This window comes from Hemiscyllium ocellatum, chromosome 26, assembly GCF_020745735.1.
Source record: "Hemiscyllium ocellatum isolate sHemOce1 chromosome 26, sHemOce1.pat.X.cur, whole genome shotgun sequence".
In the NCBI taxonomy this organism is placed as follows: Eukaryota; Metazoa; Chordata; class Chondrichthyes; order Orectolobiformes; family Hemiscylliidae; genus Hemiscyllium; species Hemiscyllium ocellatum.
The window spans coordinates 12,923,426-12,937,369 of record NC_083426.1 but is presented as its reverse complement, the minus strand read 5'-3'; the positions used below and the strand labels follow the sequence as shown (position 1 = coordinate 12,937,369).

Sequence of the window (13,944 nt, the reverse complement as noted above, 5' to 3'; positions counted from 1 at the left end):
TCAATTGTAGAAAAAAAACCCATATGGTTCACACTTGTTGTTTAGGAAGGGAAACTGTCATCCTCACCTGGTCTAGCCTCATTGTGGCTCCATACTCACAGAATTGTGGTTGAGTCTAACTGCACATTGATCGGTAAATTCTGGCTTAGCCAGTGGTGCCATATCTTGTGAATGAATAAAAACAAGTGCTGATAGATGATTATTTCATGGAATTCTATGGTGGTTCTACCAAATTTCCTGCATAACTTTGACAGGATATTGGAACAAAAACTCGAGAGAACCCCAAAGAATTTCTAGTCCATAATATACATTGCAGGTACACATACATTAAATGGAAAAATGGCATTTCAGTTATCAACGCTATGGATGAAGAATTGATGCTTTGACAAACATCCATTATTAATCTATCCGTCTTTATTGTGTATAAACTAATGATGGTCATTAGTGTTGTCGCCTCCATTTAAACTTACAAGCTTAGAAATCGTCATTCGTGTAAGACCTCATACATCCATTCATTAATGGAAATTGAAACATGGGACTGTAGTTCAGGCACTACTGCAGAAATCCATCACTCAAATGAATCTCTGCCATCGAATAGCTGTGGGAAGAGAAGTTTCCCCTTAAATTTGTGGAGATCCAAGTAATTTTTTCAATGTTCCACCTTCTGGCTTTGTTGGAACTACTCAGCTCTCCTCTATCACTGAGGGTTGACCTAACCTTGTTGGTATTTTCAAATTATACAGCAACTGGACCTATATGCAGTGTTTACCCTGCACTTGGTTATCTTGGTCCTTGAAAAGAATGAATGATTTTGAAAGAACACAGCAGGGTTATTACATAATATTACCCAGTGAGTCCATCCATACATGTGGCAAATGGCGAAAATGGTTTTGTTGTTCAATTGCCAGGCCACACTTTAAAGCACTGAGGGTCCTGATAATACAGTCAGCTGAAGTTACAAATCCTATTGTCCTGGAAATAAAAGCAAAATGTGTTTCAAATATTATCATATAGAAAGCAATTGTTCAAAGTCAATTTGTTCTTGCAGACATTAGGTTTCAACATAGTTAAAAGAAGAAGGTATTGAATTGAGAGAATATATTCAGTGAAAAGATCAATTTTGAGTGTAACACAATTCAAACTACATGCGTATTCCCCTCCCCTCCCTTTTCTGCCTTCTGCGGTCCATTCCCTCCGGGACATCCTGGTCCATTCTTCCTTCACTCTCAACGTCCCACACCCCACCCCACAGCCCCAGGGCACCTTCCCCTGCAATGGCTAAAGGTGTAACACCTGCCCATTTACCTCCTCCCTCCTCAATATCTAAGAGACCAAACACACCTCCCAGATGAAGCAGTGCTCAACCTGTACTTCACATAATCTACTCCACTGCATTCACTGCTCACAATGTGCTCTCCTCTACATTGGGGAAATGAAGTGGAGACTAGGGACCGTTTTGCAGAACACTTATGTTCTGTCTGCAAAAATAACACTGAGCTTCCTGTTGCCTGCCACTTCAACACCCCACCCTGTTTCCTGGCCAAAATCACACTCTCAGGCTTGCTGCAGTGCTCCAGTGAAGCTCACTGTAAGCTGGAAGAACAGCACCTCATTTTCCTCAGAGACCCTGCAGCCTTCTGGACCCAAAATCAAGTTCAATAACTTCAGGACTTAAATGTTCCTATGTCCCAGCCCCCACCCCGTCACATCCTGCCTTGTTATCACACAGTCTGCTATTACACAATACCCATTGCTTGTCACTAACAGTCCCCACTAACAGCTATTTATCATCCTCGCCAGATCATTAATCACTCCTTTGACTGTCCAATTTTTCTTCTCTCTCTTTGGCCTCTTTGGTTAATCCTTACCTCTCCTCCCTATACTATCTTCTGCACATAAACATTTTCCTAGCTTCTATCAGTCCTGAGGAAGGATCACTGGATCTGAAACGTTAACTCTGATTTTCTCCACAGATGCTGGCAGACCTGCTGAGATTTTATAGCAATTTCTGTTTTTGTTTCTGATTTATTGCGTCCGCAGTACTTTTGGTTTTTATCACACTTAATGCTGTTTTGTTTCCTGGGATACAGGAATCAACATGCTGGAGAATGAGAATCCCTTTCTTCTCTTTCTCATAATCATATTAATTAATCTTATTGAGGTTCTGCTTTGCTGAGATAAAATGAAGAACCGTGGATACTGGAGTTCTGAAAAAAACAAAAACAGAAATTGTGGGAGAAACTCAACAGGTGTGGACAGCATCCACAGAAAGTGTGTGTGGGGGGTTAACATTTTGAGTCCATTATGCTTCTGTTCTTTTGAGACTGGGTTAAAGGCAGATTTTAGAAATAAAACTTCCTTTTCAGCTTTTCAATACTGACAGTGGGAGGGCAAAGTGGAAAGATTGTTGGCAGTGGGCTGAATGGCCTCTCACTTTAGCCCATCACTTTGATAGATTAAGGTTATTGAGCACTTTGCCAGTGACATTGGAGTAAAGCCTGCAATCGCGAGGTGGTTGCAGGTCACTGAGGAAGTCAGAAGACATGGAACCATTCCTCCTGCAAGTGGTTTAAAGACCTATTGATGGGTCCCTTTAGATGGTAGAAGATCATACAGTCCCCACAACATGGAAGCAGGCCATTCAGCCCAACCAGTCCACACTGACCATTGGAAGTGTATCCCACCAGACTCACCCCATACCTTGCATTTCCCATGTTCAATCTCCCTAGCCTGCACAACCCCTTAACTCTCACACCACATCCATGTTCACCAGTCTCACTTCATGACCCCTTCCTACTAACACAGTAAAAACACATTCTCAGAACAAGACTTCAAATAAAAGGTATTCACACCAGCAAGATTTCAGTATTTTAAGAATTTCTAATCTGACTAGATGTTCAGTCCCTCAAATTTCATTGTCCTCACAGCTTATTTTTCCTGGTAAGTTTCACAAAAACTCAGGACACCTTTGTAAATGCATTTACATTCAGAATCACATAGTGATAGTGAGGTCTTTGCGTAATAAAGTTAAAACCCTCCTCATTCCCGGGGGTGCTCCGTGGAAAGGAAATTGGGCTGAAGTTAAAGCAGACATTTATGGATTGCCCTCATTTTCATAACGCATTGTCAACTTCAGATATTTTAACCAACTGTCCACTCACTTTATATTAAAGCAGGAAATCCCTCCATTGTATTTTGGGACACCTTAATAGGTATGTTTTGGAATTATCATTCTACTTGTGTAAAATATTCATCCATTTAATATTCTGAATGTAAAGTACTTTATATTTAGAAGGTTAATGAAATGAATGCCGACTGTATCTACCATTATCTATCAATATCTTTTCTGGTAATATTCTCTGAGGAAGATGAAATTAGTGAATGCTGATTTCAGAAATGTGATATTTTGATGGTTACACTATTTTTTTTAAACTATTGATAGTGAGCATAGAGAATTCTTCCAATGTTTTTCTTAAGCTAAAGTACACAGAAATTATTCAAGTCAACAACTTACCAGTATTTCATCATCTATATTTTCAGTTTGATTAAAATGGCCCAGATGAGGAGAATGGCAAAGAAAAACCAACGTAAAATGCTCCAGATAAAATAACACATAGAATTTTGCCTAGGTAGATAGAAGACAAAATTATTTCTATCAAAATAGATTTCAGGATCCATAGAGCGAGCTTGGATCTGTGAGTTATTTGGCTACACTTGCAGATAATCAAAAATACTTTTTGGCTTTTGTTCTCCTACAGCATGTAACATTTTTACACACCTTGACTCATGGCTTTCTAACCAGTAAAGTGAGCAGACGACAAGCACCATGTTGGAAAGACACAAATCCCAGAGTTACCAAGTGCCAAGAGTGATACAGTGGTAAATAAAGTCATAGAGATGTACGGCATCGAAACAGACCCTTCGGTCCAACTCATCCATGCTGACCAGATATCCCAACCCAAACTAGTCCCACCTGCCAGTACCCGGCCTATATCCCTCCAAACCCTTCCTATTCATATGCCCATCCACTTGTCTTTTAAATGCTGTAATTGTACCAGCCTCCACCACTTCCTCTGGCAGCTCACTCCAGACAAATACTACCCTCTGTGTGAAAAAGTTGCCCCTTAGTTCTCTTTTATATCTTTCCCCTCTCACCCTAAACCTATGCCCTCTAGTTCTGGACTCCCCCCTGCAAGGGAAAAGACTTTGTCTATTTACCCTATCCATGCCTTTCATGATTTTATAAACCTCTGTAAGTCACCCCTCAGTCTCCGACACTCCAGGGAAATAGCCCCAGCCTATTCAACCTCTCTCTATAGCTCAAATCCTCCAATGACAGCATAACACATGAATTAGCTTCTACCAACACACATTGCTGTGAAAACACTTGCTACAATTGAAAATGAAATATAAGCTGAGGAAAAAGGTCCATTAGCAGTAACAGATGTGCAATCTGGGATGATAATTTAACTGTTTTCAGCACAGATGCAGTTATATAAAGGATCTTCATTTTTGTTCTTATTAAAATGTATTTTCATGTTTTGATTTTAGCCAATACTGTAAATGGGTGATGTTAGTTGGTGGGTTTTAAATGAAGTGCATATTGCTAGTGAAAAGATGGGAATAATTTTAACTTAAGTCTGGGCAAGAAACACTTAGGATGAGATGGAACACTGCCACATATACCTGGCCAATGTTAAGATTGGTGTTGTGAGTGGTGCAGTGGAGATTGTAAAACTAATATTGCACTTGATCGTTTTAGTTTTTTTGAGAAATGTAATGGAGTAACATTTCATCAGGACTAAATATTGTCCAACTGCTGGGCAGATTAGGTTTTCATTGCTCTCCATCATTCTGAGTAATGAATGGCTGATGTGAAATTTTAATCCATGGTAAGCTGATCTCTCACTGTCATGGCTGTTTGCACCATTTCAGTTGGGATTTCTCTCATCTACTAAAGCTATGACAAGACATTGAGAATTCCATGCGCATTTGTGTGCAACTCTTTAACTAAAACTCAGAGATCCATTATACGACCTGGAATGATTTCATGATTTTGCACGGCTAAAAGATAGTGAAGTACAAAGATGTAGTTGATGTATCTGCATCTGTCGGCTGGTCTATTGGGCATCAGAGTGCATGAAGTGACCAATTAATATAAGTGACTTTCCTAAGTTTCAACAGGAAAGATGTAAAGCTAGCTGCCAGTTCAATAATGCAAATATGTCTGTATAAAATCCCATCCCAATCATTGACCTTCACGCTGATCAGTTTAAGTCTCCTAAATTGCATAAGGACTTTCAAGTGAAAGCAAAGTACTGTGGATGGTGGGAATCTGAAATAAAGTTTACAGAGAATTCTGAAGGAGAGTCATATCAAACTCAAAATGTTAACTCTTTTTCTCTCTCCACAGGTGTTGCCAGATCTGCTAGGTTTCTCTCGCATTTTCTGTTTTTATTGCAGAGGGAAGTTGCTCATTAGAAACATGAAGAAATAGGACAAAAGGAGTCCATTCAGCCCAGAATTCTTTTGCCAGCCAAGAGAGAGTAATCCAGCTTAATTCCAACTTCTTTATACTGGTTTGTAGCCCTTTGGATTAAAATACCTTAACTGCATGTCCAAGTATTTTTTAAATGCAATGGTCCAGATTTATCTGGTCAGTAGAGTAGATTGGCACTGCCCATGGAGAGGTCTGTGGCCTGACCGTATTATAGTTTATTGGCCATGTCTTTGAAACCCAGTTGAAGTTCCAAAGGGATATTAAAGCCTCTCAAGTGGAGAATGTCAGGTACAAGAAGAGATGGAATCTTGTGGACATGACCCTTTTGTTTTACAATAGTATATGCCCCATTGAGTTAAGCTTTTAAAAGTCAAGTTTTTCTGTAAGTGAATGAGTTCATGAATGGGTGAGTAATTGAACAGATTTGTGAATATGTGAGGTTTTTGAGGCAGGTGAGTGGGCAATATGGGAGGGTTTCAGGGATAGTCAGGACTGGGGGTTAGGTGAGGAGGGGCTTGTAGTCAGTCATTGGGGGTGATTAGATGAGTTTCATTATGATGTTCACTTGGGCCTCACTGAATGCTAATCAGTTTGGCCAGGCTATTTCCAAAGCAAAAAGGCAGGTTCCTCATATCCAGCCCACGTCTCCACCCTGAGCTCAGCATCAGGGAGGGTCGCAGAAGGTGAATATCAATCCATCTCCAGTGTAAGTTTTCTGAACAATTTCACTGCATCTGTGCATTAGTTACCAATAAGGTCTCCCAACCCATCTTCCATCTCTGACTATTCCAAAACCAGAGGGGGTTTTTGGCTCAACTAGCACTTTAAGCAGTGACTTTCAGACACTTATCCCACATGCCCCATTCTCCCTTTCAATCTTCTATTAAATACTGTATCCTAGACCCCCTGGTTATTGTGTACTCTGCTAAGGAAGGTTTGTCTGTCCAATTGACTCGGCCCAAGCCCCATGTGATTTTATGCATCGCAATTCAATCATTCTTCAGCCTTCTTTGTTCCAATGAAATGATCAATGCCTCCCCAATCATTCCTCAGAGCTAATACATTTCAGCCATGGCATGATCCTCACATATTCCTGTGGTCTCATGTTTTTCGTGTGATCATTAAGCTGCAGACAGAAGTTCAGAATGACTAGGTTTAGGTAAGTACAAAATTTACCTCAGAACTTCCTCTTCTGCTGGCGAGCCTGAAAGAGATACCTTGGGATCTGTTAAAAACGGTGTAAATATATTAGATTATACCCCCATAAAATTGTATTACACAACGGTCTAAGCAATCAGAGATTTGCAGATAAAAAATGAAGAAACTTTGCTAAGATAGAATTAGCAAGAAAAAGAGGCATTGTGGGTTGATTTTAATGCTGACAGATTTAAAAGTAAGGGGCATCAAATCCCACATCTGCCAACAACCTACTCAGTGCTGCCCTCTACATTTTTACAAACTCTGTTGGCCCATAGCTAGCTGAAAATGTGTTGCTGGAAAAGCGCAGCAGGTCAGGCAGCATCCAAGGAGCAGGAGATTCGACGTTTCGGGCATAGGCCCTTCTCATTCCTGAAGAAGGGCTTATGCCCGAAACGTCGATTGTCCTGCTCCTTGGATGCTGCCTGACCTGCTGCGCTTTTCCAGCAACACATTTTCAGCTCTGATCTCCAGCATCTGCAGACCTCACTTTCTCCTGGCCCATAGATAGACCAATTGATGCCCATGTAGGCAATTCATGGCCCACAGGGAGTTGATGGCTGAGTGGTTTTGTTGATTGTCTATTAGACTATTAATCCAGAGAGCCAAATAATGTCTGGAGATCTGGGTTCAAATCCTAAATGACAGCTGGTGGAATTTGAATTCAATAAAAGAAACTGGAAGTAAGAGTTTCATGATGACTGTGAAACCATTGCTAATTATCAAGGAAAACCCATCTCAGTCACTAATGTTCTTCAGGAAAGGACACATGACTCCAGACCCACAGCAATGTGGTTGACTCTTAACTCCCCTCAGGGCAATTAGGGACCATCAATAAATGGAGAAAGTGAGGGCAGCAGATCAGAATTGAGAGTGTGGTGCTGGAAAAGCACAACCGGTCAGGCAGCGTCTGAGGAGCCAGCCCAGTCAGTGACGTTCCCATGCCATGAATGAATATGAAACAAACCTTAGGCACGTCATCCTACAGCTGCTGGGATTTGATAAGTGCATGGGAAGGCTCTTGCCAAACGTTCAGTCTGACATATTTCCTTGTTGTAGCTGCGGCAAGGTGGGGAGGGTGGCCACAATGTTGGGTGTGGTGTTCTCTGCCCCTGAGTTTGACCCCAATCCCTGCCCCAGTTTCACCCTCTCAACTCACCATGATCACCCATATACCCATACCCAACACCCTCTCCTACTGGTGTGGTCCAGGTGAGAAGCCACAAACTGAAGTGGGACTTAGGTGATGAACCTGAAAGACCCTATGCCAACAACCAACAAAGTGAATGCCATTTACAAAATACCCTGCAAGGACTGCAGTAAACACTACACCCGACAGGCAGGCAGGAAACTAGCCACCAGGATATAACAACACCAATTTGCCACCAAAAGGCATGACCGGCTATCACTAGTATCCTTACACACACACGAGGAGGGACATCACTTCGACTGGGACAACACATTCATCTTAAGACAGGCTAAACAGAGACACGCATGGGAATTCCTCGTGGCCTGGCATTTAAATGGGAACTCCATTAACAAACACATTAATTTGGACCCCATTTACCAACCTCTCAGAAAAAGAACTGGAAGTGATATCACCCACCACAACAGATCAAGGCACACAAACCACTAGCGGAACAGAACACCAGCACTTCACCAGAGGCTCTCTGATGATGCTACCTGGCATGGTGACAAACCATCTGAGAACAAACCTATCAGCTGAGCAAGCAAACTTAGAACCTGAAGGTGGGACTTCCATGCCTCAGAGACAGGAAGCTTTCCCCCGGAGAACTCTAGCCAATCAGAGGCCAGGGTGAAAATAACAAATGCTGGAGATCACAGTGGGTCAGGCAGCATCCAGGGAGAGACAGCAAGCTAATGTTTTGAGTCTTGATGACTCCTCATCAGGGGTCAGGGATTCCATGGTTCTTTGGACCAAGAACCTGGATGCACCCAATGAATGGCCAATCAGCTGCTAGATTGCTGCAAGACTGCTGTTCTTGTGCTGGGTGGGTATCCCATACTCCACTGGGTGGAGATAGAGACACCCCATTAGACTTACCTCAGTGTATTCTTTCATTATTTACCAGGTTTCCAACTGCCCACTGAAAAGTGGAAATGTTTGAAAAACATGTTATATACCACACAACAAACTCAAATATCCAGCTGGAAAATTAGCACAATAATAAAATTTTTAACATCCTACCTTCAATAACATTAAGTTCCACAGGACTCAACAAGTCCCACAAAAACCTTGCAATTCCACACCAGTACATGCCTTGGTCATTCTTTGTTAAGCGGTCCATCATGACTAAGAATTCTCCTGCGTCATTGTCAGTTTCTATGGTTATTCTTCCATCAGAATTTGTCTTCCTCGAATGTTGGGTTTTGACTAAAATTACGCAGTCTTCCCTGTTGTCACCTTTGCACCAGTACTTTGGAGAACTGCTGTAATGTTTGTTGTATTTACACCTGATGATAATGGATTGTCCCACTGATCCATTTATGACAGCAGGTCCAGTTAGGATGGCGCCTGAAACTGTTCAGTGAGAAATTATGACACAATATACATTAAAACTCAATAAAGTAAATCACTGCAACAGATGAGTAATTAGATTAGATTACTTACAGTGTGGAAACAGGCCCTTGGGTCCAACAACTCCATACCAACCAGCCGAAGTGCAACCTATCCAGACCCATTCCCCTACGTTTATCCCTTCACCTGACACTATGGGCAATTTGGCATGGCCAATTCACCTAACCTGCACATTTTTGGACTGTGGGAGGAAACCGGAGCACCCAGAGGGTGCTCACACAGACACGGGGAGAATGTGTAAACTCCACACAGACAGTCGCCTGAGGCGGGAATTGAACCCGAGTCTCACATGCTGTGAGGCAGCAGTGCTAACCACTGTGCCACTGTGCTGCCCACAGCTGTAGAATGTATCTCGAATACTTAACAATTAAAAATGGACATTGAGACTCCTCAACTTAAACTCCTACTTTGATCATTCTAATGGCATTTTCAAGATGCCCAGCGCATCTTGAGAAGTTGTGTAGAAAACATTCTGAACTGGAACCTTGCTCCCCTTGGGACTATCAGCTCCAAGGTCTTTGTTACAGGGAGAGATTATACACAGCTGGCAATCCTTCAATTTGTCAATATTGTAAAGGGATTAGGTGAAGGAAAACTATTTCTGTTGGATGGCAATAGTTTCAAAATGTAGATCAGGCTTAACAGGAATGAACTGAGAGGGAAATACCCCCAGCAGACAGAAACATAGAAGATTGGAGCAGCTCCCAGTGTTCAGATAAGATGATTCATAAGGAGCACATTAACATCAACATCTGTTCAATTGTTGACACGTGTGTCTATCTAAAGTCCAAAGAATTGCACTTGCATATCAGGAGTAGAGCTGACCCATATCCTGCCTGAAATATCAATTCAACTGGATTTTCAGAATTTTCCAAAACACAACTACTGTTCAAAGTTTGTGAGAAGATTTGTAGCTCGGGTGCTCATTGCTGTGGTTCTGTTCGCCGAGCTGGGAATTTGTGTTGCAGACGTTTTGTCCCCTGTCTAGGTGACATCCTCAGTGCTTGGGAGCCTCCTGTGAAGCACTTCTGTGATGTTTCCTCCACCATTTGTAGTGGTTTGAATCTGCCGTTCCAGTTGTCAGTTCCAGCTGTCCGCTGCAGTGGCCGGTATATTGGGTCCAGGTCGATGTGTTTGTTGATAGAATCTGTGGATGATTGCCATACCTCTAGGAATTCCCTGGCTGTTCTCTGTTTGACTTTTCCTATTACCATACATCAAGAATATTTCCGAACTGACAGCCAGACTACTACGACCACTAGGACTCATAACAGCACACAAACCAACAGCCACTCTCAGACAACAACTCACCAGGACAAAGGACCCGATACCCAGCATGAGCAAAACCAATGTAGTGTACAAAATCCCATGCAAGGACTGCACAAAACACTACATAGGACAAACAGGAAGACAGCTAACGGTCCGCATCCATGAACACTAACTAGCCATGAAACGACACAACCAGCTATCCTTAGTAGCTACACACGTGGATGACAAGCAGCATGAGTTCGACTGGGACAACACTACTATTATAGGACAAGCCAAACAGAGAACAGCCAGGGAATTCCTAGAGGCATGGCACTCATCCACAGATTCTATCAACAAACACATTGATCTGGACCCAATATACCGACCACTGCAGCGGACAGCTGGAACTGACAACTGGAAGCGGCAGAGACAAACCACTATAAATGCCGGAGGAAACATCACAGAAACACTTCACAGGAGGCTCCCAAGCACTGAGGATGTCACCTAGATAGGGGACGAAACGTCTGCTACACGAATTCCCAGCTCGGCGAACAGAATCACAACAACTACTGCATTATGAGATAGTCCTTATGCCCTTAATGTTTAAAGTAAATCAGAACTTGTGGCAAGGAACAAAATTCTTGCATGATCAATGACATACATAAAAGGGTTGATCAGAGAGGTCTGTACATATATCTGATTAGTGTATTTTGGTTGGGTCTAGTTGGCCCTGTACCGTGTAACACGATGGATTCCTTCTTCCTTTGTTGAGAGCAAATAGTTGGCCAGTCAGATGTTCGAGGAGTGAAATGATTTCGACTTTGAGATGGGTCTTTTAGTGATTATCACCTAATTTTGTCATAGCCCATGTTATTTAGACCTTTACAAACTTCCATCCAGGAAGTTGCCACAGAAAATTGGAAAGCTTAACCCTGCCAATCAGATAGTAATCAGATGGCAGTGAGTTTATAAAAAAAACCCTCTCATTCCAATTTGTAGAAAAGAATTAGAAAGAGCTGCAACATACATCAACACGATGTGACAGAGCACTCATCCTGTTTGAAGGATCAAGCTAACCGATATAGAGAGCTACTGCTCTCGCCTGCTACCACATCAGTTTTACCAGAAAACCACAAAACGTTTGACGGCTTCAATGTCAGGAAGACAGAGCAGACTTAATCAGGTTGTAGCTGGGTTTTTGCAAGAATGTGATTTTCCTTTTTACTGCACCTGCTCAACGCAAACCTGCTTTGCTTCATCCTAAATGGAAGAAGTTTCCTTCATAATTCACAGTGCAGCTCAAGGCAGATCAAACCACCCAAGCATAATACATGGTGTGAAACCTCTCTCATTTCCCCCAGCAGCTCTTTAAAATCAAGTTATTGCAATTGATAGTGTGTGGAAAGGCAAGCGATGGATAAGAGGACTGAATGCTCAATTGGACATGCTGCAGACGAGTGGCACTCACAGGGTAATGGTCAGCCTTGATTTTTTACATCTCAGTCAATCAATCATAGTGTTGAACTGGATGACAGAGGCTGAATCCCTGCTCTGGGGCTGAAATGGGGAGGTGAGCTGCCTGGAATCCGAGGAGACTGCCAAGAGCTGTTAGGCTAATGATAAAAAGATAAGGAAAGGCTGCATTTACATAGCATCTTAAATGACTTCGGAGTGCTTTAGAATCAATAAAATATGCTGTAGTTACCATCACTATCACAATGTGAGAAAGGAATACCTTGACCAATTTGTGGTCAGTAAACTCCCTAAACTAACAATTGAATGATTTGTTTGTGGGTGATTGAAGAAGAAAGATTGGGCAGATCATTCCTCTGATCTCCTTCAACTTAACAACGTGAAACCTCTTTCACATTCTGGAGAAGGGAGGTGGGGGTCTCAGACTTCAGTTCTAATCTGGTGCGTTACCATGGTTTCGGTGCTGAAGTCTCCTAGAGTGGGACTTGAGTCATAATATTCTGGATGCCAAGGCTACTGTTCCACAACTGAGCCAGAACTAATGGATGTTCTGCAGACTGGATTTGCTGCAGGATGATTGGATAGCAAGGATTCCAGACATAATAAGACAGTAGGACTGGAAGAGACCTCCTCTAACAATTCATGTTTCTATAAAACTTTGTCTAATGCACACAATTTAATTTCCCCAACGAAGTTTAATGCAATTTGTGTTACTTACCCGAGAAGGACAGCATGAAGAGATGGAATGTAAAATCCATATTTTAAGTGACGCAAAGAAAGTTATAGAATTGTTCTTACTTTATCCCTTCACTCAGCTTTACTGAGCAATGCAACGGAAAGTGAAGTGGTAATTCAAGTCTCTTTCACTTCTAGTTTACAGGAAGTACTGTATATTTTGAGGGATGAGGAGGAACTCGTGACAAGATGAATTAATTTAACCTTAGATGGGTATGTTTTCTGACTGTGGAAGTGTGACAAAGTGAAGGCTATTAGCAAAAGGATGATTTTTGGATGCTTAATCAAATCAAGCAGTAAGTTAATATCAATGGAATGCCAAGTTATCCTGTTTTTAAAAGTTGGCTGAACGTGTTAATCATCATTAATCTGAAACACTTGCCTAGATGAATGAACCATGATATTAAACAATGTACTTCTAATGTAGAAGCAGGATTCCTGAGGGGGCGGATGGGACTAAACCCTCTCGATCACTGCCCCATCTCCTCTACTCTCTTCAAAGCAACACTTCTGCAGCTAACCAGAGGGTGGCCATCTCTATCACAGCAGCCTGATATTTACTGAACATTATTGGAGAGAGCAGGAGAATCTCAGCAGGCCTAGCAACCTCTGGTGGAGAGAAGTCGAGTTAATGTCTTGAATCTGGTATGATTATTTCTCACAGCCTTCGTCAGTGAGAGAGCAAAGCATGTGCACTAGGCAGCTACAGCTTGCCATTCTTATTAAAATGAGTGTCAATACTCAAATCTGCTCAGGGACTGGCCTCATGTACTCCAGTGCAGGATTGTATAAATCCTACCCACAGATCACATGAACCAGTTTCTACTTCAGTGCATTTTGTGTGGTTTCGAAACTGTTCTGTGAGGAAGTTTTTGCTTTTTTTTGCCCTTCTGTCCCAACAACACAAGAGCATAGTCTTCAACTGAACTTTAATAGACTATTGTTTGCAATAGTCTTCTTGACCTTATGGCCAATTATTTCAATTGGAGAGTGATCATTATCGGTAGACTCGATGTTAATATTGCCTGATGTGGCTTGATAATACTTCTGTGAAACACCTTGGGACCGTCCAAAGTCTTTTTCTGACAAAGTAAAATAAAGGTCCGTTCACTGATCAGACTCTCTCATTTCCTCAAATGTACGTAAATAGTGTCCGAGGAGAAAGTGAGCACTGCAGATGGTGGAGATCAGA

The 13,944-nt window shown here is 42.0% G+C and overlaps 1 protein-coding gene across 1 annotated transcript; it reads right to left on the bottom strand.

Annotated features, from left to right (window-relative positions):
- Positions 1-365: 365 nt before the first annotated feature.
- Positions 366-12,832, bottom strand: LOC132828257 (CMRF35-like molecule 7). Its single transcript, XM_060845230.1, has 5 exons — positions 12,736-12,832; positions 8,907-9,239; positions 6,677-6,725; positions 3,515-3,625; positions 366-972 (listed from the first exon to the last, which is right to left on the bottom strand). The coding sequence occupies exons 1-4, from the start codon at positions 12,773-12,775 to the stop codon at positions 3,529-3,531; spliced, it is 519 nt and encodes a 172-aa protein (XP_060701213.1). The 5' UTR covers positions 12,776-12,832; the 3' UTR covers positions 366-972; positions 3,515-3,528.
- Between the last annotated feature and the right edge of the window lie 1,112 nt (positions 12,833-13,944).

What these genes read in the sequence shown, in the direction of transcription:
- LOC132828257 (XM_060845230.1), bottom strand. Translation starts at nt 12,775, where the DNA reads ATGGATTTTACATTCCATCTCTTCATGCTGTCCTTCTCGG. An exon ending in CTTCATGCTGTCCTTCTCGG is followed by an intron (nt 9,240 to 12,735) that starts GTAAGTAACACA and finishes CTCACTGAACAG; the next exon opens with TTTCAGGCGCCATCCTAACT. An exon ending in GCAGAAGAGGAAGTTCTGAG is followed by an intron (nt 3,626 to 6,676) that starts GTAAATTTTGTA and finishes CTATCTACCTAG; the next exon opens with GCAAAATTCTATGTGTTATT.